The following is a 26,136-nucleotide window of genomic DNA, read 5'->3' as shown; positions in this document are numbered from 1 at the left end:
TAAGGGCTTAATCTCCAAAATTTATAGGGAACTCATACAACTTAACAAAAAGAAGATAAACAATCCAATCAAAAAATGGGCAAAGGATCTAAATAGACACCTTTCAAAAGAGGACATTCAGAAAGCCAAGAGACATATGAAAACATGCTCAAAGTCACTAATCATCCGAGAGATGCAAATCAAAACAACAATGAGGTACCATCTCACACCTGTCAGAATGGCCATCATCAACAAATCAACAAACGACAAGTGCTGGAGAGGATGTGGAGAAAAAGGAACACTTGTGCACTGCTGGTGGGAATGCAGACTGGTGCAGCCACTATGGAAAGCAGTATGGAGGTTCCTCAAAAAATTGGAAATGGAACTCCCATTTGACCCTGTGATCCCACTTCTAGGAATATATCCCAAGAAAACAGAAACACCAATCAGAAAGGATATATGCACCCAGATGTTCATAGCAGCACAATTCACCATAGCTAAGATCTGGAAACAGCCTAAGTGCCCATCAGTAGATGAATGGATTAGAAAACTGTGGTACATCTACACGATGGAATACTATGCTGCTGTTAAAAAGAAGGAACTCTTACCATTTGCAACAGCATGGATGGAACTGGAGAGCATTATGCTAAGTGAAACAAGCCAGTCAATGAAGGAAAAATACCACATGATCTCACTCATTCATGGATAATAAAGACCATTACAAACTTTTGAACAATAATAGATATAGAGGCAGAGCTGCCTCAAACCGATTGTCAAACTGCAGTGGGAAGACCAGGGAGGGTTGGGGGGCAGGAGGGAGGGGAGTAAGAGATCAACCGAAGGACTTGTATGCATCCATATAACCATAACTAATGGACATAAGACACTGGGGGGTAAGGGAGGGCAGGGGCTTTCAAGGGTGGGGGGGAAAAAGGACACATATGTAATACCCTTTGTAATGCTTTAAGCAATAAAAAAAAAAAAAATTAAAAAAAATAAAAATAAAAATAAATTATTGATAGCCTTCCTGCCTTCTCATTCCTTCTTTTTAAGTTTTATTTTATTTTAAAAATAGCTTAGAAAAATAAAAATAGCTTTATTTTTACCAAAAAGTTCGAACATATTTAATGTATACAATTTGATGAGTCAATTCCCTCTTAATTCTTCCCCTTTTGTAAATAAAACACAGTTTTCTGAGACCAAGAGATGGGTTTTGTGGTTCTATGAACCTTCTGAAATGGTTTATAAATTTTAGTATGTAAACTTGTAGATGAATATTCACAGCAGTATCATTCACAATAGTCAAAAAGTGGAAACAGCTGAAATGTACATTAACTGATGATGGACAGACAAAATATGGTCTATCCACACAATGGAAAATTATTCATGAAAAGGAATGAAGTAGTGATCCATGCTGCACATGAATGAACCTTGAAAACATTATAATTGAAAGAAGGCAGAAGCAAAAGGCTACATATTGTATGATTCTATTTGTATCATATGTGCAGAATAGGCAAACCCATGGAGACAGAAGATAGATTAGTTGCCAGGGGGTGGAGAGAGGGAAGAATGGGGAATGACTACTAATGGGTATTAATAAAAGGTTCTGGAATTATATAGTGATGATTGCTGCACAACCTGTGAATATACTAAAAACCACAGAATTGTATACTTTTAAAAGATAAGTTTATAAAATGTGAATTATATCTCAATTAAATAATTTAGAATTTATGTACAGATATACATTCCTTCTGAGGAGAGTCACTAGCTTTCACAGATTCTCAAAGGGTGCTGGGACCTCAAGAAATGAACTGTCCAGGATGGTCCATAAAGTCCAGCTCTGCTTTTCTCTCTGCTCTGACCGCCTCCACGCAGCAACGCCTCATTTGGCACCTCAGTGAATGTGGGGCGAGGCAGCTCATTGGTTCCTGAGTGCTGGTCTCACTCCTAACCACACTTGTTTATTTTCCATCCAGTGGAAGCCGGTGCACACTGCTGGCCCTCACTGCCCTGGACTTAACAGCTTCCAGCAGGAGGCCCTTTCCATGTCCACCCAACCCCCATCGTCCTGGAAGGCCTCTGTGTGTTTCAAGCCCAATTCAAATGTGACCTCCTTTAAGACAACTTCCAAGAAACAATGTCACTCTCCCCAACATGACCAAAACACACGTGAGCTCCCTTATTACATATATCACCCAACTCACTCCCACTAGCGGAAAACAACCCGAGGGCACAGAAATTTCTTCATGTGTTTGTCCATGTTCCTGGCCCCACCTCCTTCCCACTCAGAGCATTCAATAATGGGTGCTTAATAGTTGTATGTGAAAATTGTTTTCCTGCGCTGTTGAAGAGACCAACTGGAACAAAACCTAGGACTTAGGACCTGCTCACTCCTGCCAATGAGAGACCAGGCACCTGGGTCAGCAGCCATGACACCATGACAAGGTGTCATAACACCATGACTCCCCACAGCTCTGTCTGAGAGTCAGCAGAGCTCTGTGGGGGGTCAGAGAGGAGAGTGTACACAACCTTGACACGTGAGAGAAAGCCAGGGCAAGTCACCCTCCCAGACTGGAACATAGTGGTTTAGATCAAAGGGCGCAGGAGCAAAGAAGGGAGGGAGAGGAGAAAGAAAGATGGAGAGGGAAGAGAAGAGCACAGGGCACCGAGGGGAGCATCGGGCCAGCTCTCCCACTCCTTCCTTAATTGCCTTCATCTCCTCTGCCACACCTGCAAGCCCGGCCCTCCTCTGCCACACCTGCAAGCCTGGGTCGAGGACTCACCTGGAAGGGAGACGCAGGAGAGAGCAGAGCCTGCCCATTTCTGGTATCGCAGCCTTCCAGCAGCTTCCTGACACTCTTAAGGGAACTCAACACGTTCACCAAGACCCCCAAGGCCTGAACCACCTGGGTCCTTCTCCAATCTGATTTCCTCCCTCTCTCTTTCCTATCGCTGTGGCTCCCATCACACAGGTCTGCTTGCTAGTCCAGGAACCCATGGTCTCAGGGTTTTGCCCTTGCTCCTTCATATTCACTTTGTCACTTTGTTCTGGTCATTGCTTAAATGTCACCTCCTCGGAGAGGCCTTCCTTGATCATGTATATAATAAAAACCTAAGCGACTGTTACAGCAGAACGACCAGAATGACCGGTCACTATGATGCGCACTGACCACCAGGGGCAGACGCTCAATGTAGGAGCTTCTCCCTGGTGGTCAGTGCACTCCCACAGGGGGAGCACAGCTCAGCCAGAAGCTGGGCTCACAGCTGGCGAGCGCAGCGGTGGTGGCGGAAGCCTCTCCCGCCTCCGCAGCAGCGCTAAGGAGCAGCAAGCCGAGTGGTAAGGAGCAGCGAGCAGGCGGGTGGTAAGGGGCGAGGGGTCCTGGACTGCGAGAGGGTGCAGGCCAGGCTGAGAGACCACCCCCACCCAGTGCATGAATTTTGTGCACTGGGCCTCTAGTCTTATATAAAATAGCACCCAGCTGCTCCACAGAACTCACTGTGCCTGTGCCCTACTTTTTCCCAGCACGTGTCACTGTCATTTTATTCTGCGTTTATTTGTTTTTTTGTTAGTTCCCCTCTCCTGCACCTCCCAGCAACTAGTGTCTCCTTTCCAATGTGATTTCCTGCCTCCCCCTGCCCCTGCCCCCTCCGATCCCAATCCACAGAACATTTCTACCTCTAACTTTGCTAATGCCTGCAATTCACCTTTGGCCCTAACCCTTGCAGGGACACTTGCACTCCATTTGGAGAGTTTGATGAGGCGGGAGGAGTCTATCCACTTACTGATTGGCACCACTGCCAGGAGAGAGATGCCTAAGCCCATGGCTGGAAGGTCAACATGCAGGCTAGGGGAGTCCCGTTTATGAGAATCCCATCTTCCAACTGGTCTAGCAGTGCCAGTGACAGCAGAGGCCCAACTAAAATGTCAGGTGGGATCACTCACAGAGGCCATTCGTGGAAGGTGATGCAATTCCTTCTAGGGCCCTGTCTATATGCTACATAAAACAGCATGAACTCTGACGAGGCCACCGGGGCTATAAATCTATCAGCCTGGCCTTTCCTAACCAACAGCCTCCCTGGTTGCTAAGAGAGCTCACCAAATGCTGACACTCTCATCTAAGCCTTGAAAATCAGAGATGTAAATTCTGCAGTGAAATCTGTTCCCAGAAGGAACATGGCACTAACACTTTTGATAAATTGAGAGTCTGAGGGAGATAGGGCTATGTTCTGCCTGACCCCACCCCCATCTCTCTGCAAACAGACAGTGCCCACCTTTCTCCGGCCTGTAGTCCTTGGGGATACCAGAGAGTCTGGGCAATTTTGACCAGGCTCCTAGGAGCATTTGTGTGTCTCAGAAAAATGTCAGGGAGGCAAGAAGACAGAATGCCGTGGCCGAAGTCAGGTTTTGTTTTGCAGGCGCAAATGCCTTTGAAAAAGCCCAGGGGGGTGACCTAGGTCAGTGCTCTCATCCACAGAGCAGGGGGATGAAGCAGCAGGCATCCTCCAGGCATAAAAAAGAACCCTGGCTCTTCAGAAGAGGCACTCCGGAAGATTTTCTTTAAATACCAGGCCTCCTCTAGAAACTGCAAACAGATTGCAAGTTTTCAAACCTCCATCTGTGCCATTTCTCCAGCCCCATCCTCCACTGAAAACCATGGACACCTGGGTGCCCACTTCCCTCTCCTGTCCAGGTCTGTTACTCTAGCCCCCTCTCCCCCGATCTCTCTATAGGCAGCCCTTCCACCTCTGCCTTTTGCTGGATGGTTTCCTGGCTGAAGCCTAGACTCTACCTAGACTCACCTCCTAAAAGGAGCGTGTGAAGCTCACAGGTGCCTGAGTCTCTGCCTCCTTATAAACGGGTGGGGAGAGCTGCAGAAACCATGTGTCCCTGCAGGTTGTCCCTACATCAAACAAAGTCAATGGAAAGAGGCAAGAATGCCCTTTTCTTTGCCTGATCTGGTCTCACTTTTCCCAGTTAGGTCTCAGCATGGAAACTCTCACTTTTAATCCACTCTCCAGGGCCTTCCGTCTTCTGAGCCATTTTCCGGCCCCAGGAAAAGCTTCCAAAGCTCCCCCTTCTGTACTTCACAGAAGACAGGCGACTGGAGAGGCACAACAACCAAATGCCACGTGTGGACGCTGTTTGGATCCTGATCTGAACAGACCAACGATGACAGATCATCCTTGAGAAAATGGGGACATGAGTACGGAATGTGTATCCAGATGATATTAAGGAATTCATCCTGATTTTGTCCAGTGTGATAATGACACGGTAGTAATATTAATAGGAAAAGTCCTTATCAGAGATTCCAGCTGAAGAATTTGTGAGTTAAATAAGTCTGAATTTGCTTTTGAAATACTCCAGAAAAAGTAACAGTGGAGATGAATGAGACAGAACTGGCCACAACTTGCTCACTGTTGAAGCTGGGTAATAGGTACATAGAATTCACTACACTGTTCTCAATACTTTCTGCAGGTTTTGAAAAATTCCCATAACAAAAAGTTAAAAACAAAAACTCGCTTTTTAATCTCTGTAATCTTCTCTTTAATTTCCATTTCCCAGTCCAGGGTCCTGGCCCCAACCTGGGTTTATGCCCAGCCCTCCGAATTCTACTTGGCCGTTCTCCAAGGCTACACTTTGGGGTGGGGAGGGGAGGGTGCTGAGAATGTTTCTACCCTTGGCCTCCCCTCTCAACTTTTCTCAATCAGAATTCATCTCTCTCCTGTTTTCTGGAATATTGGGTACCTCTATTTATCACCACGGCCTGTCCCGTCTCTCAGTGGGTTAGGTCCCCGTTTATCCCAGAAATGGAATCTTTTACTCAGGAGTTGTCTTGTCCGTATCTGTCACCTCCCTCCAGAGCCGAGCACAATCAGTGTTTGTTCCACTGAACTGGCCCCTTCTGCTCCTCAAATATGCCCACTGCTGGGTCTCTGCTTCAGGGCAGAGCCTTCTCCACAGGCCAAGAGTTCCACAGACAAAGGAGAAAAGGCCATTCGGTTCCACAGACATTTGCAGCGGGGATGGCATCGGGGCACAAACCCACCTCCCAAGGGGCCGACTGCACCATGTGATGGAGTGAGGTGGGAAGCCTCCATGTCCATAATCACCTGTAGGGGAGCGTGGGCAGTGCTGGGAGCGGGTGCATGGAGGAGACTCTGGCTTCTCCTGTCATTATTATTCCTCACACCCCTTCAAGGCCAGCCGCCTGCATCGCAGAATCAGTGGTACACACACCCCCCCCCCCCCCCCCCCCCCCCGCTTTGTGTGCCATGTGCATGCCCTTCAGAGCAGGGACAGGCTGCCGCCTTCCCCAGGAGCTGATTCCAGCTTCCCTGGGAACCATTATTCAGGAAGATGTCACATACTCACCCTCCCCGCCCCCCAAGAGTCCAGAATGGCATTTGCACAGAGCAGAGGCAGATCTTTCATTAACAGCCAAGTGAATGACAAATCTGACGGCAGATGGGTCTGCCCACAGAGCAGTGCCCCAGGCCTTTCTCCGTCTAAGTACAAGTGCCTAGGGACCATCAGCCCCACCCTGCCCTTGACCCCGTTGCTAAAATTCCAGCTGTGGGCGTGTGGGGAGAAGTTCAGCTGGGTCTCCTTGGGTTCTGAAGCCAAAGGGTGATGCATGTTGGACTGGCCAGATGACAGGGAAGGTTACAGCCTTCTCTGGTTTCCCTGAAACACTTGGGGGGCATTTCTCAGTTCACTGCTATTTGTCCTTGGAAGTTCTTAGTACAGAAAAGGATCTGTTTATAAAGTGTCTAAGTGACAAATCGTTACCAATGACTGGACTTGAACATAAAGAGGACAATTCCACTCCTGTGAGGAAAACCTCCTATGGTTCTGACTAGCCGGGTGAACTTCAGATAAGTCCTGCCCTGTAAAGTGCTGCAAGGGTGTCTGGTGGTTCACCTCTGAGGACCTCCCTGCATGGAGAGCCTGTGGCTGCTGCCACAATTCTAAAAGAAACATATCCCTCCCTCTTCCCAGTCTCCCTAATTCAAATCATCATCAACGTCTTACTCTTTGACTGCATTTTATTTCGACATCCACAAGAAAGTTTCCCCTGAGTTGCTCAGTCAGGGCTTCCTTTCTGTAGGAAACCTGGCTGTGTGAGGTCAAGGTGTGTTGACATGGCCAAAGGACCCTTTAATAGGAACAGTGTCTTATGCCAAATGAGTACATCACATCCTGGACAGGGCATCCTTGGAGAGATGGCAGATGGGTCATTTGTCCCAATTCTCCCAGGGACGGCATAGGAACAGCTTTGCCATCTTCTATTGATTCCAAGACGCACATGTTTGGATCTCTGAAATCAGGACTTGTCTCCCAATCAATGGCATCTTATCATAACTGTAGGTCTGAAGTGAAGGCAGGTGTTCTGCTGCTTCCGCCAGCCATCGGGGCCACCAGCCTCAGGCTGTCTGACCTAAGTCTCTGCTTGAGGTCCTTTTGGATCACACTGATTGTGCAAATTCACAAAGCATGAGGACCACCACCCGGAGCGAGGACTACCACCGGAGCGCCTATTCTTAGAGGAGGGTTTGTCATCCCGCCCCAAGGGAAAAGGTTGGGACTCACATTCTCTTGTTTTCCTTTCTCATGGTGGCCTTGTCATTACCCTCTTAGTACAGGTGTTCCCCTTTGTGTGTGGAGGGGGTCTCCTATTGGACTTCCCATCTTGGGCTTTTTATCTTTCTTATTTTTGGTACATAAAATAGTGATGTGTCTTATATTTGATGAAAATACGGTTTCTTCTATTTGATGAAAAAAGTTTGTTACAATATTTTATATATTTGAAATGATCCAGCATGCTAATAGAAAAGGAGGTAGACTTTTGAGGAAATGCTTTCATGAGATTAAAATCTCATGTCTCGTCCTAAACCACTTCCCATCTGTGCTGCTCACTAGGCATTTCCCCCCAGCACATCGGGCCATTGACTAGCCTGGCATCCATCATGGCTCCCCATGACTCTTGGGATAAAGGCAGGGGTCTTTGATATGGCAAAGCCTTGCTGGTCCTGCATCCTCTCCAGTCACATCTACACAATCCTCTTATTCTCTCCCCTCCAGCTTTCCTTCTATCTATGTAATTTCAGCCTCCCATGCCCCCTCCGACCACAGAGCCATGGCGTGAGGGCTCTGTAGGGAACAATTCTTTCTCCCTAGTGTGCTTAGCTGATCTCAGCTCAGCATCACCACCTCGTGGATGCCTTCCCTGATTAGATCAAACCCCCATTGCAGGCTCTTACAGTAATTCATACTTCTCATTCCCAGCATATGTCTCAGCTTCAGTTCTACGTTTCTAGAATGTTCTTGATTAATGTTGGAATCCTTCACTGGACTGCAGACTTTGTTAAGGCAGGAAACATGCCTGTTTTCTCTTAGCTTTGTATCTCCAGGGCCAAACCAAGTACCTGGCAGTTGCTAGGTGCTCAGAAACTATTTGAGAATGGGTGGGTGGTTGAATCTGCCTATCACCTGCCTCTGGAAGCAGAGAGAAAACTCCTGAAGCCTGGGGCAGTTAGGGGAAGCAGGAAGGCAACAGACGTCTCAGGATGCCTCCACTTTTGCCCACAATTATGCCCTTGGGCAAATCACATCCTCTCTGTTTCCTCATCTCCAAACTGGGAATAGCATTTACCCTGCTTCTCTGACAAGGGTAGGTTGTGAGTCTGTTAAGACACTTGGAAATGATACATCTTTTCCCCAACCCCCAAGCTTCTAGCACAGTCTGGGCCCACACTCAGGCTCTGTCTCTACGAGCTGGATAACGGGTGCTCCTCTGGGAAAAGGGTGCTAAGACCACACAGTCCTCAGGGGGCATGCTCAAAGCTTGGGGTCAAGAGGGGACCACTGAACCTTGTGCTTCCCAGTCTTAATGTCCACCCTCTTCAAAAACTCTCATGGAGTTTCTCTGACCTTTCGTGGCCCAAAGCCCTAAGTACGTAAGAAAAGGAACCTTCTTGCTGAGTCCTGTTTGGTATTCATTCCCAACACAAGGTTGAGGCCCTTAGCCAGAGGGAGACAGCTGGAGAAGGGTGAGATGAGGCCCTCCTCCTGCTCTGTGGGCTGAGCTTCAGACAGGCTCAGGCTGGGCAGGAGCCATGACTGCGCCCTCTAGGACATACTCCTCCATCATCTGAAGGTACGAAGCATTCCATCCATACCTGGCAGAATATGTGAAGTTGCCTATTTTACCGCTGGGGTCTGAACTTTAATATTAAGATGGATATTTATATCAAAGTCTCGCAATTTCTTCCCATATACCTCATCTTAGAGTCAGGCATCCCGAGTTTCTGTTTCATCTGTATCAACCAGCTATGAATGACCCTGAGTAAATCATTTTCCCTCTTTGAGTCAATTTCCTTATCAGATAAATGAAAATAATAGTAACAGCAATAATAATGCCACCGACTTTCCTGTCTTGCAAAGTTATTTTAGGGATCAAAGACCTAAGGATCAAAGATGTAAGTGCTTGATAAGTGATGTCAATGCAAATGAGAAGTAGTATTTTCTCTGTGCATTTAAAATTCCTCCTTCTGAAGCAGGAAAGCACCAAGCTGACTTACTATTACCCCCAGTTAGCTCAATATTACCCAAGATCTGCCACCCCCAAGGCATATAGGTGGGAAGTGAAATGTGCACAAATCCATGATCACACATCAGTTATCAAGCATTTCCCCAGAGCCAGCTGTCCTCCCTCTAGAGAAAGATACATTGAAGGCTGTTTATTCTCAATTGTTTTAACAGCTTGGCTACCCTGCCAATCCCCCATCCCAGAAAACCAGGTTGGTGAGAGGAGGTGCAGAATGAATAACTTGATAGTACCTCTGTGATTCTGGGTTCTGGGTTCTGGGAAGGGGGTGGACGTCTATGCTACAGACATACATCCCTGCAGGATAACACTAGCTGACGCCCAGCAGGGCCGTTGGAACATGCTTCTGCAAGCCATCCAGGAGGCGTTGCTGACGAGATTCTGGTCCTCAGAGCTCCAAGCCGGCCAAGACTTTGCCGCTGCCTGGTCTGCTGCGCAGCTCCGCTAGGGGCTCACGGGCGTCCCGGCAAAACACAGAGCCCAGGCCATCTGTGCCCCCACTCTCCAGCTGGCAGCTGCCCACCAGCTCCTGGAGCCACTGTAGGTCTGCTGAGAGCTCCTGCCTCAGAGCTTCAAACTGCACCTGCAGATGGTCCAATTTCCTGGCCATGCTTCCGAGGCTGGAGCCGGTGGCCTGGATGTCTCTTCGCAGGAGCCTCTTCAAGGACTCCACTTTGCGGAACTCGTACCTGAGCTGGGACAGGTCATGCCGGGCACTCTCGCTCTCCTCTCGGTACCAAGCTTCCTTCTCATTGAAGATGGAAACCAAAGCTTCCACATCGTCCTGGATGGTGTCATGGGCCCCTGCCAGGGCATGGCATCCCTGGTCGACCCAAGCCACATCCTCCATCACATGAGCAAAACGCTCAAAGTTGACGTAGGTGTTGTTGGGGGGCATGCTGGAGTGGCATTTGAGGGTGTACTCTCTCAGGCGCTTGGTCTTCAGCTGGGTGGGCTCTGTCTTCCGCTGTTCTGGGGCTCTGGCTTCTCCTTTGGACTGGTGAGTGTTTAGACAGAAGAGCCAGAGTTAATTTGACTCCTGCTCCAAAGGGCAGTCCGAGCTGGAGGCAGAAGGCACACAAGCAGCCTCTGGCATTCACTGCATGCGCCAGGCCATGTGGAGGACCAGGGTGGGATGAACACCCCTACAGACCATCAGAAGGCGAGGAGTACAGGGGTGCTGCCTGCATGCTCACTTCAGGGCAGGGTGGCCCGCGGCATTAGAGGGTCTTCACACGCATAGCATTTAGGGCGCTCACACAGACAGGCAGGCTGCAGCACTCTGCAGGCATCTACTCAAGGCCAGGAGCACGCAGGGCCAGGTCTCACAGTGGGCGGCTGAGTGGCCTCTTGCCTTCAGGGCCAGTCAGCCGCCTGGACCTTGCAACACTCAGCAGGCTGAGCAAGGAGGCAGCCCAAGAGACTCCCTAGCTCTGTGCCTTGAGCCCACCCCAAACCTGGAGGGCCCTTGGCCTTCCTCATCCTTCAGTGAGCAGAGGAATCTGACCTATCTGGAGCACTCCAGCCCTCCCCCTCTACCCCTCAGATCATCCTCACCAGCTCTCTCATTTAACAAACAGTTCAAGGGAATTAGAAGTCCTACTATGTGCCTGGAGTACACATCTGCTCAGTTAACAGAACTAGTAGGGCCAGAGTCCCAGTCTCCTGATTCCCACCGCCCCAAAGGGCTTTTCATAGCACTTTACTGTGACTAGACCACAAAACCTCTGGAAAACCAGCAGTTGGAAGCGCAATTACAAAGCAGGTCAGGCAGGGAGTCGCCTTTGTGCCCCTGTCCTCCCCAGAGAGAATGGAATTGCCCACAGAGAGCGGCTGCCTCTTCCCACCAGGCCTCCATCTCGGAGCCCCATTCCCTGAGGTCTCATGGTGCCTAAGAAGCCAGATGACTTCTTTACTCAGAGCCCCAAAAGTCAGAAGGAGCCCTGGTTACAAAACTGAGATTTTTCATTATTACCAATCTCTCTCACAACTGGGAACAAGAGTGACACATCATCCGACAAAGAACACTTTGTAAGATGGCCCTAGAGAAAAAGGGTTACAACTAAGGTTTGTGAGGGTTGCATTTTATAAGTCACCTGAACCCATGAAATAAAAACTTAAACCTATAAACCTACTTGAAAAAGGCCCAGAACCTTGGGGCCTTCCAACTAGCTTTCATCAGTGCCCATGGGTCAGTATTTCAAGGGCCCTCTGCATCCAGCCACCCCAGCCAGCCCTGGCGACAGAGCGGAGACCTTCCTGCTCACTGGAACGCATCGCTGTGCCCTTACCGTGATCCAAGGGTGTCGGAGAGCCTCTTGGATTGTAAGCCGTTTCCTGCAATGAGGACCAGAAACAGAGGTGACCCATGAGGACAGAAGCTGAGAGCAAAGGTCTTCATTCTTACTCTTCTTAGACTAGCATTTTGGCATTCTTTGATCACTGCCATCAAACCAGAATAATGGGGAATGGGGAACTGGCTGAATTCTCCGCACTCCAGAGAAAATGGTCCAGACTGACTCCTCTGTAGAGTGACAATACATAAACCCTCATCTTTGGTCCCAAAGTGGAAGGGCCTAACGCCACACTATAGTAGAGTCGTAAGTGCTCTTGTGAGCTTCCCACTTTCCCTTGTTAAACCTTTGGTCTCTGTTTTCCTGTTTGCCTCCCAGATCCTTTCTCAGCTCTGCCTTCACTGTACCCGGGTAGGGTGCTGCTGCCTAGCACTGCCCTTAGCTGGAGAAATCAGGCGCCTGTACTGTAGAGGATCGCACTCTGGCTCTCTCCAAAGTCTGCAGGACCAAGAAGCCATGACCTTGTAGAATCTACAGACCTTACTCCTGCCCCAGGTAGGCAATGCTCCGAGCACCTAACTCACTACAATTCCCTGCCCATCTCCCACTGTGACCCCACAGCCACAGAGCTCACCCTGCCTGGGTCCTGAAGAAGGGATAGGATGACTAGGTCTCCTACTCTCCCACTTTTTGGCCTCTCTGAGCTCACCTCCCCACCTGAATTGGTTTGAAACCTGCTGCTTTCCTTTTGAAATTCTATTTCCAGGTGCTTTGGGGACAGACTGCACAAGATAATGAGCCCCAGAGAAACCCAGGCTGACTTCCAAACACACACATAGACACACACTGCACACACGCAGATACACACTGTGCACACACCACATATAGTTATTTGCATTTCAGCAGGAAAAGAAGCAGGAAGACTTGAGCAAACAAGATGAACGCCGGTCCATACTTCTCAGCACCTGCCCGGATTAGACCACAATGGCACAGATGACAGCCCGTGAGAAAGTGGGGACAGACTGACACGGGGAAGGGCAACAGGTGCAGGTCAGTACCTCAGAAGCCCGTGCCTCTCTCTGTCCTCTTACCGGGTCTCTTTAACCAGAAGCTTCCGAATGAAGTCCTTGGCCAGCTCACTGGTCTGACTGAAGAATTCCTCATCAAAGTCGTAACTCACCGCTGTGATATTTGCCAGTGTCTCCTGCTTCGTGTCTCCCAGGAAAGGGGATGCTCCACTTAGGCTGAGCACACAGAGAGAGAACACGTGACTACAGGAAAGTAGATGAATAGGGGGTGATGGACTCAGGGAACCCTGACTCATACAATTGCACGGGGTTGGGAGCTCCCAGCAACACTGCCTGACCCCTCTAGGCAGCCAGTCAGCAGCCTTTTCAACTGAGTCCAATTCAATACCCTTTATGGAGCTCTGACTAAGCACTTGATGGAAACTGCATCTCCAGGAGACTGGAAAGAGGAAGGGAGAGAAGCACAGCAGAACCAAGTAGAATATAATAGAAGGACAGGCAAAGGACTGTGGGAGCACAGGATGGAGGGGAGGCCTAGTGCAGGCTTCATGGGAGAGCTGACACTGGAGTCGGTTGTGCCATTAGGGACTAGAAGGGGGTGTGAGGCTCCCCTGCAAGGTTTGTGAAGGAGGCGTCATTAAAGTAGTGACTCCTGAATCTACTGTCTCCTAACACATATGCCAGTTGCTTATGGGAAACCTCTACCTAGAGGTGCCATTTTCCCAGAAGTCACTGTGCCCGAACCTCCCTCCTTGAACTCCCTGCCTGGATTAATGATGCTACTTCACAAATGCATCCAAGCTGGAAACACAAGGGTCACCTCTGATTCTTCCTTCCATTTCCTCACCTCATCCAACTGGTCAGAAAGTTTTGTTGGTCAAATATCTCTTGAAAGTCATCCCCATCCACACTGCCATTTTCTCAGCATAGTGCACGAGAAAATATTTGACATTTCAATCTTAGGTTCAACCTAGGTAAGTTACTCAGCTTCTCTGACCTACAGTTTTCTTGTCTATAAAATGAAGAAAATTAAGTCTCCACCTCACATGATTGCTGTGAAGAGTAAGTATGTATATAAAATGATCCATACAATCATGGCCCTCATTAAAGAGCTGAAATTGGTGGCCATTATTATCGTCGTCGTTAGAACACAGAGAACCTTCTATGGCTCCCCGTTTTCTCTAGGAGCGATTTTCAACCTTTCTCACCTCATGGTACACATAAACTAATTACTAAAATTCTGCAGCATGCCAAAAAATATATTTTTGTTGATCTGATAAAAGGTAGGTATAACTTTGATTCAATCACACCAGACAGCTATTGTTGTGTTGGCTGTTGTCATTTTTTAATTTGACAACCTCAGGGAAAAGGGGTCAGTGCCCCTGCCTAACTAGTCGGGTATTGCTTGTTTTAAAAATGCTTGTGGCGCACCAGTTGGAAATCGCTGCTCTATAGGATCACATCTAAGCTCCTGAGCAAGGCATCAGGAGTTAGTTCCTAACACATTCCTTATACATTTCACCACATTTAACATGCTGTTTCCTTCCTGAGCAGGACATTCCTTCCATCCCTTTATACCTGCAGAATTAACCTCATTCTGTACAGTCCAGTTCACATCAGGTCAATCAATAAAGCTCCTTCTCCTCCCCCAAACCCATTAAACCTTCTGAAGCCCCAGCAGACCATTGCCTCTCCCATCTGTGTCTCACAGAGGCGGGTTCATACTTCCACCATAACCTTGGTCCCACTGGGTGAGAGTCAGCTACCTGGAGTCATTCCCCACCCCACCCCAACACAGGGAGCTCCAGACTAGCAGGGCAGACTCTCCATCATGTCACTATCCCAAGTGCCTGGCACAATGCCCACCATGGAGCAGGCACTTGAAAAACTGTATGGAACTCAAATGAGCTACAAGAAGTCTATGTGCCCTGTACACACTGGAATTCTTTAACATTTCAATGTGGGCACCAGAGTTCTGAAGAAACCGATGTTTCAAGAGCCAACGTCTGACTATTCTGGCTCTGATTTGGAACTATAGAACAATGCATCAAATTCTCTCTCTTTGCATCAAATTTCTCTGGGGCTTTTAAAATATTTGGCGCCCAGATCCCACCCCTAGTGATTCTAATTTAATAGATCTGGGGTAGGGCCTCAACCGTGGTGGTATCAAAAGGTCTTATGTGCAGTCAGGGTTTAGTCCCTCTCTGCAGCTCAAGGGGGTCCCCCACATTGTACAGAGCCCCCAGTCCAAGTACTACTGGTCAGAAAACTAGTTTATGGAGGTGTTGGGAGAATGACCCCATCAGCTGTTGAGTGTGGCTGTGGGCTGACTCTCACCCAATGAGCCACAGAAATAGCATTTTCCAGGTGTGCTGAGGGGAAACTGGTTGGGAAGCACTGATGGAATAAACAACCACTAACCAGCCATGTTCTAGGTGCCAGAGCAGTGCCAGGAAATTTGCACATGTCAGCTTATTTAACCCTCACAGCACACCCCTGGTGGGACGTTCGTGATTCCTATTTTTCTGATGAGAAAAACAGGTTCAGAGAGAGTTAAGAATCTGCCAAGGCCACGGAGATGGAAAGTGTCAGATCCACTACACACAGAGCTGTGCAGGAAATCTCTGCTTGAGTGACTTAAAACTTCAGGAACAGAAAGGAGAAACTACAGGGAGAAAGGAGGAGGGAGAATGTGAGAGCTGGGGAAAGAAGAAAGAAAGGGAGAGGAGGAGGCAGGATCAGGGAGGGCATAATGACGTGAGAGAGGTCATCACAAGGCTTCTGAGTGAAAACTGACACTCTCACAGCAAACTCTGGTCTGGGTGAAGCAGAGAGGTGGGCCCCGGCCATGGTGGGGATGCAGACACAGGCTGCACAGTGTGGAGGGCCACAAGCTGCTCTCCTGCCCAACTCCAACCCCAAAGTCAAATGTGTGGAATGGAGCTAAGAGGGCTTAGCCTCAGGTTTGCTGTGTGGCTCGAACACATCTGGTTTATGATGGGTGCTCAGTGTCAATCTGCCTGATTGCACCTCTCTCATTCCTCCTGCTTCCCCCAGGTCTAAGCTGAGACACCCGGAATCAGGGATACTCACAGGATGTAGGTGATGACGCCTATGCTCCTGAAAAACAAAGAACAGTCAAGTCAGGGCCTCCTGGCTCTAATCCCGGACCAGCAAGGGATCCCCACATGGTTCTCAGGGAAAGTGGCCACTTGCCCCTCCATGGCGGCTTCTGAATGCCATCTCCAGCCCCACAGTCCTCTCCTTCCCACTCTTCAGCAGCACCCAGGGAAGCATGTGGAGTCATCACACTCTGGACATTGAGTCCGAGGACCCACGTTCAAGATCAGACTCCTGCACTTGCAGGCTGTGATTGGGGCAAGTCCCTTAACACTTCTGAGTCTCTCTCTCCTCATACAGTGAGGACAATAATAACTACCTCACAGAACTGCTGGGCGGATTTTAGAAAACCAACTAATCAAGGGGCTCAGCCAACTATAAAGCACTGTCCAAATGAAACAAGTCCTGTCTGTGCAGAGAATCAATCACTGCGGTATCCCCAGGCCCACCACAGAGCCTGGAACACGAGGCTCTCAGTGTCACTTGGTTGACTGACTGAAAGCTGTTACTACATTATCTCGATCATGGCCGTGGCAGGCTTCAGGGGTGGATCCTGGACCTCAGCCTCAGCTCTCTCCTTGTTCTCTGCCTCTGCCATGTTCTAACTGGCCTCATCTCCAGGCCTACCTGCCTCCAGCTGCCCAGGCCTCAGACCCAGCACTCGTAGAGCAGCCAGAGTCTCTGAAAGGAGAGCGTGGAGCAAGGGGTTTTCACAGTCAAGAGGGACATCAGCCAGAGCCAGGGTCTGAGGCCTTCTGCCTTTGGGAGGATCCCTAGACCACCTGGGTGGCCTACACAACTTACCACATGTCAGCCTCCAGGCCCAGGGGCTCATAGTTCACAATCTCTGGAGCTGCAAGAAGCCATATGGAAGAGTCAGCAGGAGTATGGAAATGGAAGAGATGGCTGTAGGGAATTTTAGGGAGTTTGGTACCAAATGTCTCCATCCTGAATCCCCACTAAGGAAAGTCAGAGCAAAGGAAGGGGATAATCCAGCTCTAAGAATTTTGAGGAAGGTAGTTGCCTGTTATCCTGGTAGAAACCTTTTACAAAGAGGCCTTGATAGTGAGGAGAGGGAAAGCACAAAGGAATGTGTGGAAAAGGAAGAGGAGGGCGGGGAGAGGAAGATGCAAGAAGGGGAAATGGGCCTAGTGACAAGGCCTACTTGAGAACTCTCTGGTGGAAGCCAGTCAGGTCAGCACTGGAAGGTGACGGAGAAGATGGCAGGGAGGGAATACACATCCCTCCGAGTCTGGTCTGAAAGAGGGTACCTCCCACCTGGGGGTCAGAAGGACATTCTGGGGTCCAGATGATGAACTTGAGGTGCCTGAGGGGCATCTGGGGGAAGGTGTCCAGGAAGAAGCTGGGCATTAGGGAGTGGGCCAGAGCTATCAAATTTGGAGTCATCGTATAGGTGGAAACAGGAATTGTGCAAATGATGCGGTGACCAGGAGAGGGTGCGGAGCCTAGGGAAGAAGACTCTACTGAGAAAAGAAGGAGACTAAATGCAGCCCAGAGGTCAAGCAGACAAGCACTGGCAAGTGAATATTAAATTTCACACTCACTGCAGTGGCCAAAGAATGCCCTGAGTGTGGGGAGTGGAGATAAGTTTGTAGACAACTCTTTAAAAAAAAAGGTTGCCTATGAAATGGAAGAGAAAGAGAGGGCAGAGGCTAGAGCAGGGAGAAGGATTGAGCCTGTTTCACCACTAATGGAATAAGATAGGGAGTGGGAAAGGTTAAGTTTGTTGACCTAGAACAATATCAAAGCCACTGCATCTACAGGGTGTGCCCACCATTCCACCCTCCCACCTCTCCCTACTTGCAGAAACAGGAAGCCATTCTTTTGGCTTTGCTTATTTTTCAGCTTCATAGAAATGATGGCATACTGCATGTGATTCACTGTCATTTGATGTTCTCCCTCTCACTCACCATTATGCTTCTAGCATCCATTGAATGATCATCCACGATCTTTCATTTTCTCCACTATCTAATTAATCATCCATTGTGCGGATATACATATATCATTTTTTTACTTATTCTCTTCTCAGTGATCATTTGGACGGTTGAGCACTCTTTTATTATTAGAACAGCATTTCTATGAACTGTTTTTTGTACATGTATCCCAACACACACGTGAAAGATTTTGTCTAGGACAGTGGTATTCAAAGTGTGGTCCACAGACGAATAGTCTGCAAATTGTCACTGGTCCAGACAAGATACATACAGAAATTGGGAGTAAGCATTTAGAGACACATACAGCACTGACATTCAGTGTGAGAAGCGTAACTCATTTTCTAGTAGTTTTCTCTATTCTAGTAGTTATCTCTATTATGTCTCATTTCTATCCTCTATGCGCTTTTGTTTGTCCATTTTTGTGTTTCTTTCTGTTGTTGTTTTTTCTTATTGTTCACACACACACTTATATTTTTGTAATGGCTACCTTGAGACTTTACTATGTCTACCTAACAAATGCTAACGTAAGTCAACATTTTAACCTTCCTCTACTAATATAAGACTAATTTCAAGCATTCTGTCCTATCTAGCATTATTTTCTTCAGTTTTTAGTTGTCCTTTTTTTACCCTCATAATTAAAACTTCATCATTATTTTAAATAGAAAATGTTTATGTTTGCATAATGTTAACTGATTTATTTGTTCCTATCACTTCTTACATTGAGATGTCCCTTCAGAGGTCATTTTCCTTAATTCATAAGTATGTCCTTTAGAAATTCCATTTAAAAAGGTCTGCTGCTATTTGATTATGTTTTGTTTTTATTGTTTTTTTGCTTTGTTTTACCTGAATCTTTTACCCTCATTCTTCTTTTATATATATATAATGCTTCACAAATATGCGTGTCATCCTTATGCAGGGCCATACTAATCTTCTCTGTATCATTCCAATTTTAGTATATGTGCTGCCAAAGCAAGCACTACCCTCATTCTTGAAATGTAATTTTCCTGGGTACACAACTATTGTTTTTTTCCTCAGCTCTTTGTAGATAATATTCTATTGGACACTGGCTTCCATTGTCGTTTTGTTTTAAATTCTTTATTGTTGAAAGTATTACATATGTCCCCCTTTTCCTCCATTGACCTCTCCCAGCCTGCCCCTCCCCCCCAGGCCTTCACCCCCCTATTGTCTGTGTCCATTGGTTATGCTTATATGCATACAAGTTCTTTGATTGATCTCTTACCCCCCCTCCCCCACCCTCCCTTGCCCCATTGTTGTTTTGAGAAGTATGCCGTCAGTCTAATTACTGTTTGTTTCTTGTTTTGTAGGTGATCTATCTTTTCTCTTTGGCTGGTTTTTAAGATTTCTTTGTCTTTGGTACTTTAGAGTTTAACTATAAAGTGGCTAGGTATGGATTTATTTTCTTTTGTTTTCTGTTTGATGTACACTGTCCTTTCCGTTTCTGTTTTTTACATCAGTTCTGAAAATTCTCAGCTATTCTTTTCAAATGTTGCCTCTCTATTGTCTCTGTTCTCTCCTCTGAGATTTCAAATAGACCTATGTTAGGCTTTCTTTTTTTATCCTCATTCTCTTATTTTCTCATATTTCTAGGTCTGTCAGTTTGTGGTACTCTAGCTAATTTTTTTCAGCTCAGTATTCCAATTCTTCAAGTCTCTCCTCAGCAGTGTATAATCTGCTGTTTAGTCCATTCATTGAGTTTTAAATTTCTACAAGTATAGATTGTATTTCTTAAAGTTCTATCTGGTTCCTTTTAGAATTTGCCTGGTCATCTTTGACACTCTCTTGTTGCTTGCTCATTCTTGTGATTCTACCTTATATTTCTATATACATTCCATTTATTTTATAGTCAACATCTGATCATTTCAATATCTTATGTCTTTGAACATCTAAATTTTGCTAGTCTCTGATTGAAATACTGATATGTGTACTTGCTTTTAGGAGCAGTCCTTCTACTTGCTGCTTACTGATCCAGTTCTAAATTCATCTCATTGGCTTTTGGGGTGAGCCAGATTATGCTGAAGGAGTTACTACCCTTACTCATTTCCTATGAGTCCAAAATTGCTTTAAAAATAATTTTTTTTTTTCAAGAGGCCAGTTTTGTAGTGGGAGGGCTTTTGGAAAACCAGGTCCACCACACTCCAGGAAGCTGACAGTAAATTTTTAACCCGGGTCTCGGGTTGAAATTTCAAAGAAATCATGGAAATAAGGAAAATGGTTATAACCTGTTTCTCACGAGAGTTGGGCATCAGATTTTGGGCAGGGTCTTAGAGAAGCCACCCTACATATCTGTAAGGTACACAGAAAACCAGTTTTAGGCTGGAACTGGCTCATACTGACTCACAAGAGTCAGCTGTGTGCATCTCTTCACAACTCTGATTTCAGTGACATGTTCATAGCTTGAAATTGGAAAATACTAGAAATTAGGGTTTTGTTTTGAGACCCATTTGTTAGACATTTATCAGCATATGATTGGGCAAAACACTCCACAGTTTGGCCCTACTCATGAATATCCCACGTACATAACCAGTCTGTGTGAACTCTCTGCTCCATCCAGAGTGAGCAGTGAATTGTCCCTGATAAATGCACTAATTCTGGCCCTATCCCCCTGCTATGGATGACTGGACCTGGGATGGGCTCCTCCCCTACCCTGGCTCCTTCCCCACCCCGCTCAGACACTTCCCCCACCCACAACAGCCCTTGTCCCTCACTGGTTCAAGGCCCTGACTGATCCCATTGACTTTGCTAGATATCTTGTTTGAACAGTCTTTGAGGAGCTGCATTCAGAATGACATACCCAAGGTCACACCATGAATTGGTGGCAGAGCCAGCTTGAACCTGGAGCATAAGACATCTATTATTGAACTTTTTTCTGAGATAGCAATTGCTGCCCACCATTCACATATGTAGTAAAAATGTATATGTTTATTTTGTTAAGTCATGCCAAGTGTTTAATAACAATAAATGGTTCAATTAGAAAGTCAGGGCAATGATTGGCCATGAGATAGGATGTGATTAATTGCTCTGCCACCAATTCATGGTGTGACCTTGGGTGTGTTATTCTGAATGCGGCTCCTTACCATCACTGTGTCTGTCCCTAGTCCTCACCTAATATCTCCCATACAAAAGATGAAGAATAACCATTGGTTGACCTTAACTAAAATCCTCCAGGTCCACATTTGTAAAACTAGACCAATGATCTGCAAAGAGCCTTCCAGAACTCTTATTTAGTGGCTTGATGTCTTGTTTCCACAAACTGTAAGCTCCTTGGGGCAGGGTCTCCTCAGAGAGACAATCCAGTATAATGGAAAGAGGATAGGCTTTGATGTTTAATGTGTCTGTATTTGAACCTCAGCTCCACCACCTACTGGGGTTGTTTTGCCCTGAACAAAGCTCTTGATAGAGGAAATAAGTAAATCTGCTTCACGAGGTGGTCTGAGGATTAACTGAGCTAATGTCTGTAGAGCACCAGGCATAGTACTTGGCACCCACCCCCGCCGGTGGGTCTGTGGGGCCTCTGCAGCACCATGCTATCGTGGCTGCAGCGCTGGTAAGTGTGGCCTAAAAATCTATCAGAGTGAGTGACCTGACACATTCTGTCTTCTTTTTTATTTAGACTGTGGTCAGAAGTTTCAGCCCCTGGGTTTTGGGGAGACCACGCCTTCCCTCCATTTTCAAGACCACTCTAACTCCCAAAGCAGAGAGCAGTGGTTCTCAACTCTCATTCCTTTCCCCTGTACAAGGCTGTTTCTTTATGACCCCAACCAGCAACCCAAGCCCCATGAGGGGGTTTCCGAGGCCTGGGCCAAGAGTGGGAGAAACAGAGGAAAGAGAGAGCCACCTGGGCCCTGCTGCAGGCGGGCCTCCTGTGCATAAATAAAGGACAGGCATACAAGAGAGGCGAGTGGGAGGATCTGGCATCCGGCAGATGATTTCCCTTTTTCTTTTCAGAGAAAGTTGAATTTACAGGAATGCAAGAGGGTGAGGTAATTTTAAATCTTCACAACAAACTCATCTAAGAGCAGGAGATGGGACCAGCTCTGGGAAGGTTTAACTCTGCAAAGGCCTGTAGCCCCACCTGGCCTTCCCAAGCCAACCCTGGACCCTCACCCAAAGGCCCAGCAAGACATTTCCTTTCCCACCCATTGAGTTTCTAGGGGGTCTCGAAGGCATCATCTCGTAGCCTGGAAGCCGTAGCCCCAGACACCGGATTGTTACTGGGATTTCTTTACCTTTTGATATCAGATTCTTCACTGGGAGAGAAATAGCCCTAAAACTCACCAACAAATTCTGGTGTGCCAAAAATGTTCTTAAATTCAACTCCATCTTCTATTTCGTGAGCAAGGCCAAAGTCAATTAGCTTGATGTGTGGAATGGGAATATTCTTGTCTAACAACATAATGTTTTCTGGCTGGAGAACAAAAAACAAAAAAAAAAGAAAAGGAAGAAAAAAAAGACGGTAATTAAAGCCCTGTTTTGTGTTTTTGCTTTGGGGCTGGGGTGGAGTTTGGTGTTGTTTTTTCAGAGACTAAAACAACATAAGTTATTCTTGTTTTTGTGTCCTCAGTCTTCTCCTGTGAACTCAAAAACAGGCACAGAACTGAGGGCAAGGCCTGGGTCTTACCAAACCTGCTGCTCCTGCTGCTCTCAGCACAACTGGAGACTCTGGTTTTAATACCCTTTCTGCTTCTGAATGGCAGATTCCTCCACTGCAGTGCCTCTGTTTTCTCATCTGTCAAATGGGGCCAGGGAGCTACCTGCAGCATTTCCCATAAACAAAACCACTCCCTCAGTTTACACTTGGTTAACTGGCCTTTGTCTCTCTGACCACCTCTTTCGCCTGGCAGGCCAGCTTCCTGTTGACAACACTCTTCTCCTCTAGACTATGGGTGTGGCTCACCAGTCTCTATGTGTTTAACTAATTTTGGCCCCAGCAGGGCACAGAAAAAAATGGACCTGATTTCCAGGGAAAATACCACGGTCCAAGTTATTTCTAGCAAATGGCTGTCAGATCTGGCACAACAATGCGGGGGTGCAGTAGTTGGGGGACAGCCCTACCCTGGCCTCACACATATCTCCCAGTGAGGCTAGAACTGGATCTTGAGCCTACCCTTCTCACTCCCACCCATCTGCTCCAAGTACCCAGTGGGTGAGCAGGTCCGTCTGCTTCATTCTTTCTTCCCACTCCCTACCATAACTCTCCTAGACTCCATTGGAAGTGGAACATCCTAAGAACATACATCCACACAAAAACTTGTACACAAACGTCACAGCAGCATATTCATAATAGCCCCAAAGTACACACGAGTGTCCATCAACTGATGAGTAAACAAAATGTGGTGTATCCATACGGTGGAATACTATCTATGTATATAAAAGGCTAATATGCTATGTATCCGTCCGACTGGTAGCTATGATGTGCACTGACCACCAAGAGCTGCTGAGCTGCGGTGACTTGGCAGCGACGGTTCTTGGGTGACACACCCTGAAACCAGAGAAAAGGGAGCCCGATTCCTCGTGGGGCTGCGTGATTCCACCTTCGGCAGCGGGTTATGTTGTTGCTGGGGCACTGTCGGCCCTGAATCTGGTTTACTGCACACTTGCATTTGCGTTCCACACCCTGTACGACAGCAACTTTGCAGAGTGCCCTCTCGCACTCTGGGACCCCTCGGGGGATGTCAGAGCTGGTTTCGGCCCGATCCCTGCAGGCCAGGCCGAGGCACCCCACCTGCTGGAGAGACCCCGCTCTCTCCACAGACGCCCTTCAAGCCACGGTGCCATGCCAGGTGCAGCAGACTGGGGAGGTTGGCTCCAGGGCATGTCCGGCCCGTCTCACCCAGTCCTGCCCCACCGGCCATCTTCTAATAAATTTCTTTTCAATGTGCATGAATCCATGCACCAGGTCACTAGTTCAGCCATAAAAAAGAAATGAAGGCAAAGAAAAAGAAAAGGGAGGTGGTGACAGTGGCAGCATTGTGGGTCCAGTGGCGCAGGGATTGGCCAAGGCAGTAGAAATGTCAAGCTCCCAAGGCCTCAGCAGCAGCCCACCTGGTGCATGGCAGCTGGCCTGGGTGCAATCGGCAGTGAGAAGGTGTCCTCTGCAGCTCCACCTTCTGCCCCCATAGCCAGGCTGTACCTCTGGAGCCAGAACGCACCTCCATGCTCCTCGCAGCCTCTGTGGCTGCAGCTCTCCTCGCACACACCATGACAGAGAAACACAAAAAGTCCTTCAGCCAGAGCCTGCCTGGGTGGGAGCTCTTCATCTACAACCACCGACCGAAGTCAGGATCATTCACCGACCACTAGGGAGTTCCTGGGGTGCACGGCCAAGAGCAGGAGTTTGATCGTGCTCTTCCACCTGGTCTATTATGGGTTCCTGGCTGGATTCTTCACATTCACAATGTGGGCTATGCTTCAGACTGTCAACAATGGTTCCAAAATATTGAGACCAGATTTTTAGTTCAGGACTAACATTTTTTTCCCAAAACTAGTGTCAGCGTTGGAATATTCATTCAGTGCATCTGATCCAGAGTCCTATAAAGGGCACACTGGAGACCGTGAGACCTTTCCAAAGCCAGTTGCCTTAGAATAACAGAAGAACCTCAGCCTGCCCTGATGGAGAACTCTTTGAACAGAAGAGTTCCTATTACCTTACTTCAAGCATGCCATGGTGTGAATGATACTGACTTTGGCCACTCCAGTGGACACCCTTGTGTGGGAAGCCATCCATTGTCAATACTATCATGAGAGTGTATCAAGGAACTCTGAAGGCCGATGGACCTTGGTATTAGCAGGGCAAATACCATGCACCAATTGTTCTGTTGAGATAGTGGTGGCTCTAAGCAATTTCCTGACCTGATAGCCTCAAAGTAAATCTTTACTGATCTTTACTAACCTTTGAGATGGTCTGTCTGCTACCTGTTTGTCATGCTTTCCTGAGGGCAAGATGTGTATCTAAAAGTGAATAAAAAGTAGACAGGCCAGAAGTCGGTGTGCCTCTCTAAGAGGGAGGTTTCCACCTGGCCCCCCATGGCTTCTAAATTCATATTTCTTGTCTAGTGTTTTCATTTGTGCGTGGCCCCTTCTTCAGATCCTGAACCCCTGCTGCAAAAGGTTGTGGCACCCTTGTATTCTTGTGTAAATGAACAGAATAATTGGGTTAAAGCCTCAAGGAGAACCAAGGATAGATGGCTTTAGTATTCCTAAGGGTGAAAACAACTCTATCAGCTTATCCTCCCAAGAGAAATATAGACTTAAAATAGTTTCCATATTATGGGGAAAACTGCACGTGAGGCATCTGCAGCCATTAGTTGCTATCCAGCTCAGCTTTGGTGCTAGCAGTACCCCCAAAAAAGTAATAAGTGAGTGCAAGATTATTGAATCACCCAACGTAAAAAACAAGATGATCATGACAAGTTTTTAGGACAGAGTTGCATTCAAAATCACAATGTGTGGTGGGGGGAGGAGAATGGGAGATATCTGAAATACTATTAACAATTTAAAAAAAATTTTTTTAAGAAGAGAAACAAAACAAAATTACAATGTATGAATAGTAGGAGTTAGGAGATCTCCACTCTGCTGGAATGCCTTCCTGACAAGCTTCTTCCCCCTCCCCACCAGCTCCAACTCGTCCACACTGGAGTGTCTTCTGTGAGCCCTCGTCCCCAACACATGCAGATACTTGTTTCTACCCAAGGGCCAGCACGGTACCCTGGCAGAGAACCAACTTACTGTGGTTACTTCTTTATGTGTCCTCTTCCCACTGTCCTAAAGCCCCATGACAGGGGCTAGGGACCTTCCTCTCATTTCCATCCCTAACACCAAAGAATGGCTGGGAATGTGGTAGGGGCTCAGAAATTGTTCACTGGATAAATGAAGGATTGAACCAATGGAATCACAGATGCATCTCTGGTACATCCTGCTTTTAGGGAATCACTATAGATGATAGTTCAGAGCCTTAGAACCTGGGTTCGAATCCTACTTGTGCCATTTACCAGCAGTCTGACACCGGGCAAGATACCCAACCTCTGGGGTCTCCCCTATGAATTAGAAATAATAATAAAACCTACCTCAAGAGGATCAAACAAAGCATATAAAGGGGCCTGTGGCTGTTACCAACATCTGTCATTATTTCCTT

General features: G+C 47.4%; 1 protein-coding gene, 1 non-coding gene and 1 pseudogene across 11 annotated transcripts in view; 1 reads left to right on the top strand and 2 right to left on the bottom strand.

Annotated features, from left to right (window-relative positions):
- The window catches only part of DAPK2 (death associated protein kinase 2), a 123,047-nt gene that overhangs the window by 11,374 nt on the left and 85,537 nt on the right, over nt 1-26,136 (bottom strand). For 9 of the 10 annotated variants that reach the window (XM_070421293.1, XM_070421302.1, XM_070421296.1 and 6 more), the window contains exons 5-10: nt 22,281-22,410; nt 16,834-16,882; nt 16,003-16,029; nt 12,973-13,125; nt 11,879-11,924; nt 7,009-10,584 (exon numbers count right to left, since the gene is read on the bottom strand). In XM_070421293.1, coding sequence (XP_070277394.1) covers nt 9,976-10,584; nt 11,879-11,924; nt 12,973-13,125; nt 16,003-16,029; nt 16,834-16,882; nt 22,281-22,410 — 1,014 coding nt within the window. In that variant the 3' untranslated portion in view covers nt 7,009-9,975. Of the gene's footprint in view, nt 1-7,008; nt 10,585-11,878; nt 11,925-12,972; nt 13,126-16,002; nt 16,030-16,833; nt 16,883-22,280; nt 22,411-26,136 lie in introns of those variants that run through there. The other variant, XM_070421298.1, reaches the window with a different exon arrangement.
- LOC138999954 (U6 spliceosomal RNA) lies at nt 18,856-18,961 on the bottom strand. Its single transcript, XR_011469485.1, has one exon. It is a non-coding gene; the product is annotated as a U6 spliceosomal RNA (small nuclear RNA).
- Nucleotides 24,204-25,422, top strand: LOC139014247 (sodium/potassium-transporting ATPase subunit beta-3 pseudogene; annotated as a pseudogene).

The sequence above is a fragment of the Myotis yumanensis genome, unplaced genomic scaffold (assembly GCF_028538775.1).
Source record: "Myotis yumanensis isolate MYYU_CA2020_CCGP unplaced genomic scaffold, mMyoYum1.0.hap1 SCAF_1, whole genome shotgun sequence".
NCBI classification, from domain to species: domain Eukaryota; kingdom Metazoa; phylum Chordata; class Mammalia; order Chiroptera; family Vespertilionidae; genus Myotis; species Myotis yumanensis.
The sequence above is the reverse complement of the archived record's forward strand: the minus strand, read 5'-3'. Positions and strand labels throughout refer to the sequence as shown.